Raw genomic sequence first — 18,018 nt, forward strand, 5'->3', positions numbered from 1 at the left:
AGGTTGGTTAAGTTTCTGAAGTACGCGAGATGCAACAAGTTAAATAACTCTTGCATGGGTTATGACATGCATGTTAACAAAGACAGTTTTTACAAAAATTACCACAGTTCCAGCTGAAGCATAAGCAACATTTTTGAGGAAGTTCTTTGTGGTTTATTTGACTCGGCTGCATCTATACTTATTCACCGTTACTTCACTGGTACTGATGAAATCAAGCTTATAATTTTAAGTATCTTGCTGATTTTTTTAAAATCGTAACTTGTAAAGTTCGAAAAAAACCTCTATTTGCATTGCTTCCGATACTTTCTTGCAACATTGTTGTTTGCATCCTTTATTATAAATACTGTTAAATTAATCACATAAATATTTTATTTTTGATAATGTAATTTATAACCAAAATTAATATAGTACTATTTGGGACAAAGCTAACTTATGTTTATATTTTATACTCACATGAAGTCATCGCCATTTTTCCTCTCTGGAACTTCCTTTCCTTTAATATTAATGTAGGGTAAACACTTCACTCTTGCCTTTGGAACAATATTCCATTTATGTATTTTCTCAGCTTGCTTTCTCCCACTTCGCTCACTTACATAAATTAATTCACCCTCCGGGCCATCACTGCCACTAACAGACGCCATTTTTGCAAATATATAATGCACACCATCAGGGATACCAACAGGAACTGTTCCGAAACTCTCAAGCCTGTTTAGAGTTTTCTGCACAAAGAAACACATTTGTTTCAGAAACACAATGACTAGTAGGGTTCTGAAAAATACATGCATTCAGATAATATAATCATATGCTTCAGTAAGAGTTCCTTGGTATGGGATTTTTGCATGAAGTGTGCAGTTGGCATGAGAATTAATATCTGCAAAACTCTAATTTTCTGAAGAAAAAAAAAAACCAATCCCATTATAAAAAGATCAAAAACATAAAAAAAATAAATCAAAATAACAGGTAATTAAATCAAAGGAAATATGAAAACTTACTAATCAGATTTATATTGAGAAGGATCTCATTTAATCACAGAATTATGTTAATGTGTACTTTGTGTTATATTTTACAGTAGGCTGCAACACATTTGATTTCTAAAAGATTTCACCTAAATTGCTCTGGTATTTAGTCAGTTCCACATTACATACTGTAATTTTGTTTGCTCCAAGAGACAAACTTTTTCTTGGTTTGGATTGTATTTGACTATTTGCTACATAGTGCCTGCACATTGTATTGAGACTTCAAACTTTTCATTTTCTCAAGGCAAGAATAAAATTTTAACAATCGCTGATCCTTGACAATGGCCCAAAAAAAATTATTTTTATGCTCCACCTTAATGTTAGTGTGTGGCTCTGTGTGACCAATAAACTGTGTGATATGTTAGACGTTAGACATAGTATAGAAAAAGTGGGACTTACACTGCAAAAAAGTGTGCAATTCTATTTCATGTTTTAATCTCTGCCACAAAATGTAAAGCTATAAACAAAAAAAAAGTGATATGGCTTTTCAAACAGAGAGAGAGATCTTGATTTTCCTTTGACCCAGGCAAAAATTTTGATAATAATCCCCAGCCTTCACGTATTAAATATGTAATAAATTTAAGTGAAATTTTATTTTTCAAATCCTTTATTCTTAATGCATACAATTGTACCTTATATTTGGCGGCCTCTATACAAACATGCCACATCAACTCACTAAAACTGAGTAAAAAGAAAACATTTTTTAATTATTATAGATTATGTTTTTTATTCACCTTTATTTCCAACTTTTTTTTACTCAACAAAAAATTTGCCGGCTCTCAAACTATGCTCTTTTTTTTGTTTCCAAATTGTTTTAGGAAATACATTGTAGCTTAAGAAAAAGAACAAACTTAAAATCCTGATTTGTTACAGAACTGTTAAATATATAGTTTTAATAAATATTTATTAAGTACTGACTCTTTATAATTGAATACTTCTTACATACTAACTACAAATACTGGTTTAGCACAACCATCATAAACACACACACACCAAAAAAATTTGCTTAAAATTTTAAACTTCACAAAGCTCAGCACAAAAATTTTTTTTTATCTTTATATTTACAACATATCAAAACCTTACAACACTTAGAGTACTATAAAATACTTAAGAATAAGGGCAGACAAGTTGATAATATCAGAAACAGCTGACAGCATACATCTTAGAATAAAATTTTCAACAAAAAAAAAAAACATAATTTTCAATGTTTGTACATGCTGTTTCGTTACTAAAAGGGAAGAAGGAAATTAGTATTCGTGGGCAGTGGGTTCAAATTGTACGGTTACTCAACTGTGTACTTTGTTTTGAGAAGGGGTAACGGAATTGCTACTACAGGAACGTCCTTTAAAACCTGGTAAGTCATAGAAATTCCTCAGTTATAGTAATTTGAAGGGAAATGTCATGATCCAATCTGCCTTCACAAAGACTTTGGGGACATTTTTTTCTTCTTCCAGATGGTGTTTTAGTGTATAGTCACACACACTGTAAAATGGCATATCCATAGTTCTGCCTTAACTCCTACAGCTATAGAGATGCTGGAGGCTGTATTATCTTTTTTTCTTTCAGAAAATTGCAAAATAGGTAAAATATTTGAAAGATATTCATCAGTGAAATTTGTAATTTTGGTCATGGAGAGTCGGGAAAATTTTTCTAAAGATTTGTGTGGACACACAGTACAATACACTTGGGTGCTTGATCATCAATTTAGAGAATTACTTCAAAATACTTTAATAGCATTTTATAAGGCACTTTGGTACTTATGTTGATTAAATCTATTGTAACTTGATTTTTGATTGATTTTACTGTGTTTTTTTTTTTAAAGACTTTTCACTGTTTGTACTGATTGTATATAAGAAATAACATGTCCTTACATTACCCTGCTGTAGAACAAATATTGTAATGCTTGGAACTGATGTAAATTATAAATACTGAAAATACAAAAACCCTGGTAGCATAACTTTTACACATATCCTTTTTACACATATCCATATATATTTAAACAGTAGTTTTAAAGAATTTACAAGGAAAATAATTTGTCGATAAAATCAAAGCACGAGCGTAAAATGAAATTGGTACAGTCCAAATCTTAAAAGAGAAATATTACATCAATCAATTTTGTACTCGCCAATTAGAATACCAGATATTTTTGGAGAAAAAATAATTTGTTAATTTTTTTTTCTCAAAACACTTGTCAAACACAAACATAATTTGTCATGACGACCCAATCAAATACGAAAATAGTTTTTTTTTTGTACAGGCGAGGAGCCAATAACCAAAGCGAAACTAAAGAATTTTATATGATTGGTTTTGAGACTTGGCCTGCATCCAGGCACTTACGGCAGAAGCCAGCGGCCCTGACGGGAGACACGCCGCGTGTCTGAACAACACGTGGTCCAATTGTGGACGCAGTATAAACTCACACATGCTTGGAACATCGCATCACCTGTTTCTATGACAGTTTCCGAAATTGCCCTGCCTCCTAGACAATGGACATGATATTTTTTTTTGGCTCATTAGTAGAGACCGGAAAAATTCACGGATCAAGAGCAGGACCGGGGCAGCTCCGGTTCGGGGAGCACGTACACCGCCCCTCCCGTGATTCGCGTGAGCAGAGGCGCTCGAACGTCGTCGCTCAGCTCGCCGCTCCACAGGTCATTCAGCAGGTCCTCCGCGACTCTCACGGCCCGGAGCGAGGAGTACTCCGGAACCCTGAGCGTGAACAAGTACACTGCCTGGCCCACCAACGGCGAGACCTCGTCGCAGAAGGAGTGGAGGGCCTGGGCCACCATCCCCGGCACCTTCTCCAGGTCGTACAGGATCATGGCGCGGTCGCGCTCCACCAATGGGCGGTACATCTCCACGAACCAGCCGTTGTCTTCCGGCTCTTTGGAGGCCCTCAGGTTGCGCTCGTGGATCTCCCTCAGCCGCTCGCCGTCCACCGCGACGAACTGCGAAGCGTTGAGGAAGCCGGTGGCCGCTCTCGCGACCTCCCGGGCCAGGCACCGCAGCGTGTCCTCGGCCTCGCCGGTGTGCAGCAAGAGGAACGTCGTGGGCTGCGGCGGTACCACCCGCGCCACTCTCTTGATTCCCGCGAGGAGCTCCGGCCATAGGTCTTTTCTCTGGGTCGGATAGTGTTTCTTGACGGCCCTTATCTGATCCTTCAGATACTTTTCGAAAACATTATCCTCGAGATGCGTGTGGATCCCTGGAAGATTTGTGACATCACCGTCATCTCCTGTGTTTGAAACGTATAGGCCTAAACCAAAACACACGGCAATAAAGATCCCCACCGCCACTGCAAGTAAACCTACGTCGCTGGACGTCGTGCCAGCCCCTCCGTCATTGCAGTCGCCCTTCTTCCCAGGCGTCTCTTTCTCAGGTCGGCGGCCGGAGAAGCGACCCGAGTTCCTTCGGGCTGTCTCGCCTCGTTGCAGACCCCGAGACTCGTCCTCCGAATCATCGAGATCCGACTGGCTGCGGGCATCGTCGTCGGCCGCGTCTTCCGCCGGGACCCCGCTCTCGGAGCTGCGTCTGCTGCTGCGTCGCAGGTTGTACCCGTGGGGCGAAGCGCTGCTGCTCATGGCCGGCCTGAGGGGGCGTCGCGGTTGTGGCGGCCAAGGCACCGTGATCTCCTCCTGGCCAACACAATCACAGTTAGTGCGTGGAGGATCGATTCACGTTTTTGTTTCCTTTTTTGAATGTGGACCGTAACCCATTCTTTATACCAGAGTTTATTATGCTGCCTTGTCGTAAGTAAATCCTGCAACTACTTTTATTTTATCAATAAATTATTTTACTTGTAAGTTCATCAAAACTAATGTTTAAAGAATAATGTTTTCATTTTTTTTTAACACACACACACACACACACACACACACACACATATATAAATATATATATATATATATATATATATATATATATATATATATATAAATAATGGATTTTTATGAAAGTTATTCTCAAAGTCCTTTAGTATTTTCAGAATTTCTAATTTTTACCGATTCTCCAAACATTGAAAAAATTGTTTTACAGCAGGGTAATGCATTAAAATGTTATTTCACATAAATATATGTACATATGAGGACACACGTACATATACATACAACGCTAATGGCTGGTTGCACCAACAACTAGATACAAGATTATATGGTGAATAGTGATAAAATTGACATAACATGTCACTACACCATATAACACTTAAATTAAAGTTAATACACCACAAAGCACTGAAATACCATTACAATCATGAAACCAAGCATTTTCAATTGAAACTAAACTCTAATGACAAATACGTAGTCTTTTAATTAAAATAAATGAAAGTAATTTATTTAGCATTAAGTTTGTACCACATCTTATGCACAAAAAATTGGAAAAAAAGTTACTTTTTTTAATCTTGCAACTGTTATAGCTAAGTTACTCATTTTTTACATTACAATGTGAGTACATTTTTCTAAAAACAAAAATTCCAAATAGTTATAGACATGATTATTAAAATTATTATAATGTAAAAATTCATAAGTGCATCATGTATCAGTCAGAATGACACTGTTTTGGAGTAATAAGTACAGTAGAACATTTAAGTGTCACATTTGTTCAGAAAAATTCAGATTTCATAAAAAATAAAACCATTTGACATAATAAACCTTATCTTCAGAAACTAAGGCTTTATTAAGCACAAAACATGACTTAGATTGTTACATGAATTAATACATAGATTTGAATAAGAGGTAATATTGAAGGTTAAACAATGTTCATGCAAAGAGGTTGCTAAGAGGTTGCTAAGAGGTTAAAACCAATATCACCACATTCGCCCCCTCTTCATTTAAGGACATAGTCCTTGAGATATTCAGAAGGTCTAGTGGTGCGGGAAGATCTCCGGAGTGGAGGTTGAGGTCTGGGAGGAGATCTGGGTGGAGTCCGAATTGGGTTCACTTGAGGTAGGTCTTGATCATTCATGTTCTTCGCAGGTGAATCTTCTGGAGTGAGGTTCAGCTGGGTGTCTTCAGATGCTTCAGTGTGTTGATTAGGATCATCAGCGAGGTTTGGAAAATTCACGTCTTCTAAGTTAGATTCATTGTTGACAATATCCCCTGCAGGAGCGAGATGCCTGAGGTTGACTGTTGTCTCCTTACCATCTGGAAGTTGAACCAGAGCATAGTCAGGGTTCGCCTCAAGCAGAGTTACTTCTTGCACCAGGGGGTCATATTTACTCTGACGGACGTGATTCTTCATTAGAATTTTCCCTGGTGTAGTAAGCCACGAAGGAAGAGTAACTCCAGAACTGGCCCTTCTCTTATGGTAGAACATACGTTCGTGGGGTGTAGCGTTAGTAGCAGTACAGAGCAGTGTGCGGATGGAGTGCAACGCTTCAGGTAACACCTTCTCCCACTGCGTTATCACGAGTCCCTTCGTTTTCAGCGCTAGCGATACAGTTCTCCATATTATCCCATTGTAACGTTCTACTTGGCCATTTCCACACGGATTGTATGGTGTAGTACGACTAGTAGCAACTCCATTGGAATGTAGGAATGATTGAAGTTCTCTGGATATAAAGGATGTGCCTCTGTCTGTGTGAATGTATGAAGGATATCCGAAGAGTGTAAAGATCTGATTTAGTGCTTGAATGACGGTTGTGGAGGATAGGTCGTTGCAAGGGATGGCAAAAGGGAACCTGGAGTACTCGTCGACTACCGTTAACAGATATTTCCGAGGAGCGTTGGATGGTAATGGTCCCTTAAAATCAACGCTGAGCCGTTCGAAGGGTGCGGTGGCCTTGATGAGGGTGCTCCGCTTGTTTGTGAAAGCGAGGTTTGATTTCGGAGCATGTTCTGCAGGAAGACGTGACTCGGCGTATCTCGTCGATGGAGTAGGGAAGGTTCTGATTCTTCACCCAGTGAGCCATCCGGGTGATCCCTGGGTGACACAAAGCCTTGTGGTAGTGGACAAGTCTGTCGAAGGTATGGAGCGAGCCGCAAGTCCTAGAGAGAGCGTCAGCCGCCACGTTCTCCTTCCCCGGTCTGTAGATGATGTCATAGTTGTAAGGAGCAAGTTCTAACCGCCATCTTGTAAATTTTTCGTTCTTGATTTTACCAGGATGCCGAATGTTAAACATGTAAGAAATAGACTTCTGGTCGGTTATAAGTTGAAACTTTCTTCCTATCAAGTAATGCCTCCACTTCCGAAGGGCTTCAATGATCACATAAGCTTCCTTCTCGACAGCTGAATGGTGTTGTTCGCTCTTAGTGAGGGTTCTCGAGAAGAAGGCTACTGGTCTCTTGTTTTGAGTCAGAGTGGCGGCGATGGCGACGTCAGAGGCATCTGTTTCGACGCAGAATGGGATGTCTTCCTCTACGTTAACGACGAAGGATTTAACTATGCAGTTCCGTAAATTGTTGAAGTCTTGGATTAGTTCAGGGGCCATAGGAAATACTTTACAGTTCACTAATCTACGTATTTTATCTGAAAATTTTGGAATCCATTTAGAATAATAAGCGAACATCCCTAGTGCTCGTTGCAAGGATGCTTTGTTTCTAGGGATAGGGAAATCAATCAGTGGCTTAAGTCTGTCGGGATCTGGTTTGAGTATATTGTTTTCGATGAGATAACCGAGGAGCTTAAGAGACTTCAAATTGAAATGGGATTTTTCTTGATTAATGGTTAAATTATATTTCTTGCAGACGTCTAAAAATTTTCGTAGATTGGAGTCGTGTTCAGATTGGTCTTTTCCGCTCACCGTCACATCGTCCAAGTAGATGTCAACTCCTTGTAGTCTTTCTTTGGTCTTGATCTCGTCCATCTTCCTCTGGAACGCAGACACTCCATTGGTGACGCCCATTGGTATACGTTTGAATTGCCAGAGTTTTCCTGCTGCCTCGAAGGCGGTGTACGGCCTGTCTTCAACCCTTATTGGTATTTGATAATATGCGCTCTTGAGATCTATTGTGCTGTGGATATTATATTTAGCTACATCGGAAACTATTTTCTCTATGGAAGGGATTGGGTAAGCGTCTAACATCGTGTATCGGTTTATAGTCTGAGAATAGTCGACGACCATACGTTTTCGATGTGTTCCACTCACGACTAGTACCTGCGCCCTCCAGGGTGAGTTGCTTTCTTCAATGACACCGTCAGAGAGAAGTTTTTCTATGTGGGATTGAATGTATTTTTCGTCTTCGTTTGAGTGTCGTCTGGACTTGATCGCGATAGGTCTACAATTTGGTGTTAAGTGTTCGAAGAGGGTGGCCGGGCCGACTTTGGCACATGCTAAGCTACTGATTTGCAGTTCAGGTTTATTACCACCAAAAACTATCGACAGAGTGGAATGCTGCTTAAAGATATCGTGCCCTAATATAACATCTGCGCAACAGTTGTTTAGAACGTTAAGCTTTGTTTTTCTGTATATATTGTCCGAGATTTGTAAATCTACGGAACAGTAAGCTTTTATAGGCATGGCCAAAGAGGACGATGCCATAGCTACTTCAGATGACGTAGGATATTGTTTTAATTTATGTTTGGAGACAAAACCATCATTTATGTAACTCTCCGAACTCCCCGTGTCTATTAGCCCTTCAGCTGGAAAACCATTTACTTTCAGTTTGACAATGGTTTTGGAAAGGCTAGTTGGAGAAGCAGCTGATGTTTTGGAAGATGTTGGTTTGGTCTTACGATTACGATTAGATTGGTTAGTAAGGAAAACCAGAGACTTAGCAGGAAGGCAAGCAATAGTTGAGAAGTCATCTGTGTCTTGAGGAGAGTCAGGTAAGGCTGCAGTACGATCTTTGGGCTTAATTTACCTACAGACTTTTGCATAATGGCCTTTCTTACCACAGAGTTTGCATGTAGCTTCTCGCGCTGGACAGGAAGAACGAGGATGACGAGGGAACCCACAGAAGAAACATTTCTGACTACTGCTGGCTGCGGTTACAGGAGAATTTGGTTGCTGAACCGGCTCAGTTGAGGCTAAAGGTGTCTGGCTAGGAATATAGGATTCAGAAATTATATGAGCTGATTCTAATGATCGTGCTTTTGCAAATGCTTCATCCAGGCTAAGAGTTGCGTTTTCTAACAAACGTTGTCGGATACTGTTCGATGAGAGACCTTTTATAAATGCATCTCTAATGTATTCATCCCTATAAGCTGCTGCTTTAACATCTTTGAACTCGCAGTCAGAGCTAAGGAGATGCAATGATTGTAAGAATATATTTACACTTTCATCAGGTTGCTGGTGTCGGCTCATTAGTTTATGCCTTGAAAATATTTCATTCTTAGGTTTAATAAAGAGTGAATCTAGCTTTTCGATTGCAGACGCATAAGAAGTACATTCGCTAATAAGTTCGTATATACTGTGACTCACGTGATTGTAGAGTAGTAACAGCTTATCAGCTTCAGAAGCCTTGATTGAAGCTGTGAAGACTTCGAATGTTTTCTTCCAGTGATTCCATTGTGAGGAGCTTTTCCCAGTTGTGTGATCTGCTTCAAATCTCTCGGGCTTGAAATACTTGTCCATTGTTTGTATTAAATGTTTCTTGATAGAATGTGCTTAATAAATTGACATAATAAACCTTATCTTCAGAAACTAAGGCTTTATTAAGCACAAAACATGACTTAGATTGTTACATGAATTAATACATAGATTTGAATAAGAGGTAATATTGAAGGTTAAACAATGTTCATGCAAAGAGGTTGCTAAGAGGTTAAAACCAATATCACCACACCATTAAATCTTGTCTCTACCAATGACAGAGATCAAATAGTATTCAGGGCTAACACCTCTTTGATGATGAGGACTTTAGGGACCGTAAACACATAACCACGCAGAACAGGGATGTTGGAAAAGAAAAAAAGGTCAAGTCCGGCAGTGAGGAACTGTCCCAGCATTTGCCTGGAGTGATTCCAGGAACCACGAAGAACCAACATCAGAATGGCCGGAATGAGTTTTGAACCCAGGTTTTCTAGAATGCAAGCCGTGTCTTGCAATACAATAGAGCTCCATCAATGCTGCAACATTCCGACAATTTTGTAATGGGGAAAAAAAATACATTTTCACTTTCAGCGATGTTTCCGTAACACAGCTGTAATGTCCCACACATACCACAAATTCAAATACAAACTGTCAACGATAAATTAGAATATAGACAGCAGGCTTTCGCGGCCCGGAATTGCATGGCTTCTGGGTTGAACTGAAGCCGCGTCAAAGGCGAAGGTAACATCGAAGTTTCGGTCTACGTTGCAGTCGCCATCATCAGGGAGCAGTTACCAACTGATGTTATTTCAAGTCCTCCTGCTCCGATTGGCCAAATGTCAGGCCAATCAGTTAATCGGGAAACACTCCCTTCTCAGGCGATAGCCTCAGTAGGTAACTGCTCCCTTATAATGGCGATTGCAACTTCGACCGAAACGTCGGTAATATCTTCGCCTTCGATGCAACTACATCCCGGAAGCTAAGCAACTCCAATAAATTAGAATTTTGGTCCAGGCTTTAATATATGGCATAACACCATAAATAAAATAAATTAATGCCTTTAACTTCAATGGTGCAACCAACCTCACAAGGTAAATTCTACTGGAAAAGGAAAGCTGGATACTTACATCTGATTCGTCTGCACTTATCATCAATTTTTATGTTCCAGGAGCACTCTAAAATAAAACAAAAATTTTAATTAACCCATTTCCTAATGCAAAAGATTTTTTTTTTAAACAAACTTTAAATGAAATAAATTTTAAAGGTATTAAGATATCACTACACTAGTTATAGGTGTATATGTTTAGTTATGCCATTAAATTTATATAATATCTAAGGTATACATATACATAATTAATGTTATTCTTCATGACCAGTGCCATATCCTGAACCAATTCATAGGGGCCTGCTGTTATTTTTCCTTCAGTGGAAATAACTTTAACAAAAATTATGGTGAAATTTTAATTAGGCCTTTAACTTGCTTATTACCGGGTAAAAAAAAAAATTGAAATGTATATTACATGGGAAAACATTAGGACCGCCGAAAGTAATGTACGTTAATGGCTTCAAATTGTCTAATTTAGCAAATCAAATCAATCCTAGTTGAAGTATATGCAAAAAAAAAAAAAATTTCAGGTTCCATGAAAACGAGTTGCGACTTTAGCCAGGTTATAGCTTCTCCCCTTCTGCCTGACAACCCTTGCAACCTCCCCACCCACTCCTTGCTACAAACAAGGTGAGCTGGCCAATCACAGCACACCGATGCTCTCTCTCTCTCGTCACACATACCCCTCTCGGTAGACTGCTGTCTCTTTCTAGCCGCATCGGACACGTACTGGGCATCGCAAGGGCAACATCCAGAACGCAATAACAGTGTGCCTTTAAAGGCATGTCTACAAGTGCAATGTCCTAAATAGTGTCCAACACTGATCGCTGATTGGTCCACAAGACTCTTTGATTTCATGGGTGGTGTGGGCGATGATCCGAGTTTCCCTGGTCCAAATACAGTGGTCAACTCCAAATTTTGGTCCCAATCTGTGTCATTTGGTACCTCAGTGATATTTACTATTTCCGGTTCCTTTAAAAATAAAAACAGAAAATAATGGACAATGTGGTAGATACAGAAAGCCAAGAAGAAAAGACAAAATTAATACTGTCCCGTTTGTGACCGGTGCTTTTCAAAGGCTGAACACACAAATTATTTTTGGCGGTGTGTTTAGAAGGTAATATTCTTACAGCGCTGCTTTTCACTAAAGTAATTATTAAATTCAGAAAATACTTTTAATTCAAACACTCGAAGTGTTCCTGTATTTACTCTGAAAATAGCATTTCTGAATTCCTACTGGTTTATGAGAAATCACAATTTATAACTTTCACCTTACAAAGCGTGTGCATTGACGTAGCTGCCACTATTTTTTGCTTTCCCAAGTGGGTCTGTGTGTAATATTTGGAGAACTTTAGTTAAATTGTAAAAATGTTCAATTACTTTAGGTTACCTACATTAAAAATACTGTAAAATATTTTTAATGGTTTCTTAGGAATTATCAATTGAAGATGTAGCTATCCTAACCTAACCAACCGTTCACATGATTTCACAGTATTTTTTTTATGTAGCTACACTATGTAACCCAGCCAACTGTCCACATTGTTTTCAATCATACACCCACACAGATACACACGGGAAAGGAAAAAAATGGCAGTGGCCATGTCAATGCACACGCATTGTAATGTAATGTAATGTATTAACAGGGTTTTTTCAAACAAGTAGGAATATAGAAATGATGTTTTTTTGTGTTCCAAAAGTATTTTCATAATTGTATTATTACTTCATGGAAAAGCCGTGCGGTAAGAATATTAACCAATTATTTTAGCACTCTAGTGAATACTTATTAGTGTTTTTGGACACTGGATATCGCAATTGTAGACAGGGCAGTTTTCGTGTGACAATGTGATGTCATTCACATTCGGATAAGGACACGGAATGTCCAGTTTCAGACTGTTGTAGACGGGCCTTTAATTAGTTTCCCATCCAATTAAAAGTTTGTAGTGTTTCTTGCAGCACTTTGTGCTTTTACCTATAAGGAGTTATTAACCTTAGATTAATCACAGTATTATAATAAAACCGTGACAACCTATATTTTTCCACAGTGCAGAAATGGTGGTTATTTACGCCTAATTGCAACAGCTTTAACACTGAGATTAATAAACAATTTGTACAGATTCTTTTCCGTTCTTTATTACTACGCCAGAGTACAAAAATTAAAGTTTTATTTTACCCTTAGATTAGTTTTTATTTCACTGTAAAAACATTGATGTGAGTTAAATGACAATTCATCGGATTTGGCATCAGAATTTTGGCCAGGGGGTTTATTTATTTATTTATTTATTTATTTATTTATTTATTTATTTATTTATTATGGCCTTCTATACAACCCAAGCAGATGGGAAGAAGTTGTCAATTTGCAGAACCACATTTCACACATATATATCATTAGAGAACCGCAATAAAATACTACATAAGTATTACATATGAAAACAAATACATATTTAAACAAATTCAAACAGATAGAAGTTGTCAGTTTAAAAGCACAATATATATATAACAAACATCATTAAAAAACAACAATGAAACATATATATATATATGTTACACATATGATCATAGACAAATAAACAATTTATAAAAACACATTACATATAGCAAACATCACTAAAATACAACAATACAGAAATACATATTTACATGATACAAAAATAAAATAAAATACTATTTATCAAAGAATTCTTCTAATGAGTAGTAAGCTTTTTGTAGTAAAAAGGTTTTAAGTTGAGATGCAAATGTATGGTTATTACTATTTTCCATAATACTTTTTTGGAGTTTGTTAATTAATTTCATGCCCATATAAAATGGATTTAGTGTATATTTTTTGGTTCTATGCTGTACATTATGTATTTTATCAGCGTTTCTTGTTAAATATTTATGTATATCACTATTTTTTACTAATTGTATATTATTGTTATAAAACAATATTGTTTTATATATATATATATATATATATATATATATATATATATATATATATATATATATATATATATATATATATATATATATATATATATATATATATATATATGCTTACCACAGTAATTATTTTATTTGTTTTAAAAATTTGTCTACAGTGACTTCTGTGTTCCTTACCACATATAATTCTCACAATTCTTTTTTGTAAAATAAATATTTTTTTCCAATTTGAGGAATTCCCCCAAAATATAATACCATAGCTAATAACAGATTGTATATTTGAATAATAATAAGATAAGACAGCACTACTGGAGCACAATTTTGTTAATGTATATATACCAAAGCATGTTGAACTTAATTTTTTGCAGATGTTATCAACATGTGCAGTCCAGGAGAGAGTGTTATCTATAGTAAGACCAAGGAATTTATTACTTTTTACATAGTAAAAAATATCATCACCTATCCTAATGTTATTTTGTATTAATGAATTGCTTCTCCGCAATGCGAATTGCATAATAACAGTTTTATTAGAGTTTAAGGTAAGATTATTTCATTATTTGTAGAGAACCATCGCAATGTATCAGTAAGTGTTTGCCTGGTTTTTGTTTCTAATGTATGTCTATTTGGGTCCATAATTAATATACTTGTATCGTCGGCAAACAATATTGGATAACCTAATTTTAAGCTTGTTGGGAAATCATTTACATAAATGTTAAATAAGATGGGACCCAAAATAGAGCCTTGCGGCACACCTTGTGTAACATTTTTTGGCTCAGAAAAACATGCTGTCGTATAATTATTTTCAGTAAATATGATTGACGTAACTTGTTTTCTATTATTAAGATATGATTTAAATAAGTCATGAACCACACCTCTTATACCACAGTTTTCTAGCTTAATCAAAAGTAGATCATGGTTAACACAGTCAAATGCTTTTGAAAGATCGGCAAAGATGCAATTAGTAAAACATTTTTTGTCACAAGATGTTAGAGTATTATTAATAAAACGAAAAATTGCTTGCTCTGTTGATTTTCCTACCATGAAACCAAACTGATGGTTAGTTATTAGTCTTTGGTTATTTAGAAATTTAGTCAAAGAATTTGCTATAACCTTTTCTAGAATTTTTGAAAAGGAGGAAAGAAGAGCAATAGGCCTGTAATTATCCATCTGTATTTGTCACCTTTTTTATAGATTGGTACAATTTTTGCAAACTTAAGTCTATCAGGAAATATACCTTGTGATAGACATTCATTAAATATGTATGTTAATGGGGATTTAATCCAATTGGAGCATTTTTTTAAGATTGTGACTGGAATACCATCTAATCCAAAGGAATTTTTATTTTTTAGGCTATTTATAACATTGACAATATCATCTGTAGTAATAGGTTTTATGAATAACGACTTATGATGCATATGCATAGGTTTATGATGGTCAATATCTTAATAATAATAATAATAATAATAACAATTACACCTGCAATTGGGCTTCCGCCCGGTGGCAAGGAGTTCCCACCCCCCAACTACCATCACTCCTCCCCCCTCTGGAGCCTCCTTCGTAAGTCCTTCCCTCCTCCCAGATCCAGTGTCCTCCCCTCAAGTTCGTTCCACTCACGCCCCGACCTCACAAGGAATACCTGTCTTCCTCTCTCTGTCCGTCTCCATTCTCTCTGAATCTTCCACTCATGATCCCTCCTTCCTCGATACAGCCCTCTGTGCAACCTAGCTCCCAGCTTTCCCCAGCCCCCCTCCCCCCCACGAATTACCTTATTCATTCTCACCAGCCTTTCCACCTTTCTCCTTTCTTGCAGCGTGGCCCACCCCAGCTCCTTCATCATCACCGATGGTCTGTGTGTTTCCCCCATCCTGCCTTCGCCTTCCCTTCTCCTCCACATATTCGTTACCCATCTCGCTGCCTTGCGCTGCACCCTCTCCAACTCCTCAATTTCCTTCTCCACATAGGGGTCCCACACCGCCGCGGCATACTCCAACACTGGCCGTACCAATGTCACGTACGCCTTTTCCTTTACATTCCTACCTGTCCCTTTCAGTGTCCTGCTAAGCATCCCTAACCCCATTCTGCCCTTCTTCACCACCTTCTTGACCTGCTTTCCCCACCCCAAGTCGTTCTGCAGGATCACTCCCAGGTACTTATACTCCTCAGCTTCCTGGATCACCTGTCCCTTCCAGCAGTACACTTTTCCCTCCACCCTTCTCTTCCTCGTGAACCTCACCACCTTTGTTTTCCCTACATTTATACCCATTTCGTTTTCCCTCGACCAGCACTCCAGTTCCTGCAAGTCCTCTGCCAGGTGCGCCCCTTCCCCCACAGTTTCATAGAGCACACAATCGTCCGCAAACAACCGCAGTCTACTTTTCAACCCCTCCCCTACATCATTCATCATGATCAGGAAGAGCAGGGGTCCCATGACACTGCCTTGTGGCACCCCTGACATCACATTTCCCTCTTCTGACCATTCCTTACCCACTCTCACTCGCTGGATCCTGTCCCTCAAGAAGTCCCCTGTCCAATTTACCACCCTCCTGTCCTCTATCAACCCCTCCACCTTTTCCATCACCCTCCTGTGCGGCACCCTGTCAAACGCTTTCTCAAAATCTATAAAAATAGCGTCTACCTGCTTCCCCTCATCCACTGCCTCCACCAAGTCCTCCAACAGCCCCGCCATCTGCGTTTCACAGGAGTAACCCCTTCGGAAGCCGTGCTGCCTCTCATCCATCCAGTCCCTTTCCTCCACCCTCTCTACTATATACTTCACTACCAGCCTCTCCATCACCTTGCCTACGTTAGACGTCAAGCTGACCGGCCTATAGTTTGCCGGGTGTGCCTTATTCCCACTCCCTTTATATATGGGCACCACCACAGCCTCTTTCCACTGCCTCGGCAGCTGTCCCTCCTCCAGTGACTGCGCATACAGTACTTGCAGGTACTTTCCTATCACCTTCCCTCCCAGCTTGAGGTGCCTGTTCCCTATCCCATCTGGCCCAACCGCCTTCCTCACATTCAGTCTCCTCAACTCCCTTAGTACATCATCCCTCCGTATTTCCAACCCTCTCTCTCCCCCTGACTTCTCCTCTTGTGCTCCGCACCATACTCCCCCGTTCACAAAAACCGATAAGTATTGTTCCTGCAGTAAACGAGCCTTTTCCAGGTCACTCACATACTCTTGCTCTTCTCTCCCCTTTAATACTGGCAGTCCCTTCTCCCCCTTTACTCTCCTAACATATCGGTACAGATCCGCCCAGTTTCCCCGCCCCCCTTTCTCCATCATCCTTTCCATGTACGCATCCCGTGCTTCCCTGGTTTTCTTTCCCAGTTCCTTCGCCAGATCCTTCATTTCTGCGTTTAGCCCCTCCCCTCCACGCTTCTTGGCTCTTGCGTGGAGCCTCCTGCACTTTCGCTTTAATACCTTTACCTCCCGTCCATGGTAGGGCGGGTCGCCACCCTTTCCTACCCTCCTTTGGGGTACGAAGCACTCCACCATTTGCTCCAATATGCCCCTCAAAACCTCCCACTTCCCTTCTAGTTCTGCAATCCCTTCCCACCTACAGAACTCCAATTCAAGAAATGCCTCCGCCCCTGCTCTATCCGCCCTGCTCCACTGTCTTAACACTTCCTTCCTACTTTCCTTCACCTCCCTCCATCCCATATCTATCTCCACCACCGGGATTATAGTCCTTGTATTTAAGGTTTGTTTCCATTTGTATCTTTTGTGGGATTTCAATAAAAAAATTATTAAATTTATTCGCTATTATTGTACTGTCAGTCACTTCTACACCGGAGATATTAATACTTAAGTTATCACAACTTTTACCAGGTTTTATTTCATTATTAATCATATTCCACATCTGTTTTGTTTTATTGACAGCAGAAGTTATTTTCTCTGTATTGTACTTTTTTTTTGCCAGTAATAGCAGTTTACTATAAATACTTTCATATTTTTTATAGTATGCCTTTTGGGCAGGGTTAGATTGCGACCTTAAATTTAATCTAAGTGATTTAATTTTTTTTTCAAAACTATTAAACGTCCTTCAGCCACACCTCAGATCTTTCCACTCACAACGTCACAACATGACTCCTAAAATAAAAACATTATTTATGTAAACAAACGAAGACAAAATAAATGTGATAACTACCTTTAATCACATTAGACACATTACAGACAACTTCAAAATACGCTGCTTTAACCTAATTTCAATGCACTACCAGAAATTTTGTAACCAACCCAAAAGTTAAAAAATCAGAAACAAAATCGCTTGATGGCTTTACTCTATGCCTTCGAGTTTAATTATATGATCGAAGATCGAACCATGGATCGAACATAGAAGCTTGAGGCCATAGAGTAAATAAAGGCAATAAAAATTCATGCCAACCAAAGAAACTGTAGAACAAAGATCATCGATTTCTTTTTCCCATTTATATTTTATTTATTGATTTTACTCATTATACTTACGGAAAGTTTATTATTCTCGTCTTTTTACTATTATTTTTTTTTT

General features: G+C 38.7%; 1 protein-coding gene across 1 annotated transcript; it reads right to left on the minus strand.

The window, feature by feature from the left end:
• Positions 1-1,605: 1,605 nt before the first annotated feature.
• On the minus strand, positions 1,606-17,877 carry LOC134539513 (uncharacterized). The gene is made up of 3 exons (XM_063381595.1): positions 17,659-17,877; positions 10,608-10,655; positions 1,606-4,651 (listed from the first exon to the last, which is right to left on the minus strand). The coding sequence occupies exons 2-3, from the start codon at positions 10,629-10,631 to the stop codon at positions 3,557-3,559; spliced, it is 1,119 nt and encodes a 372-aa protein (XP_063237665.1). The 5' UTR covers positions 10,632-10,655; positions 17,659-17,877; the 3' UTR covers positions 1,606-3,556.
• Positions 17,878-18,018: the final 141 nt, after the last annotated feature.

The sequence above is a fragment of the Bacillus rossius genome, chromosome 15 (genome assembly GCF_032445375.1).
Source record: "Bacillus rossius redtenbacheri isolate Brsri chromosome 15, Brsri_v3, whole genome shotgun sequence".
Classification (NCBI taxonomy): domain Eukaryota; kingdom Metazoa; phylum Arthropoda; class Insecta; order Phasmatodea; family Bacillidae; genus Bacillus; species Bacillus rossius.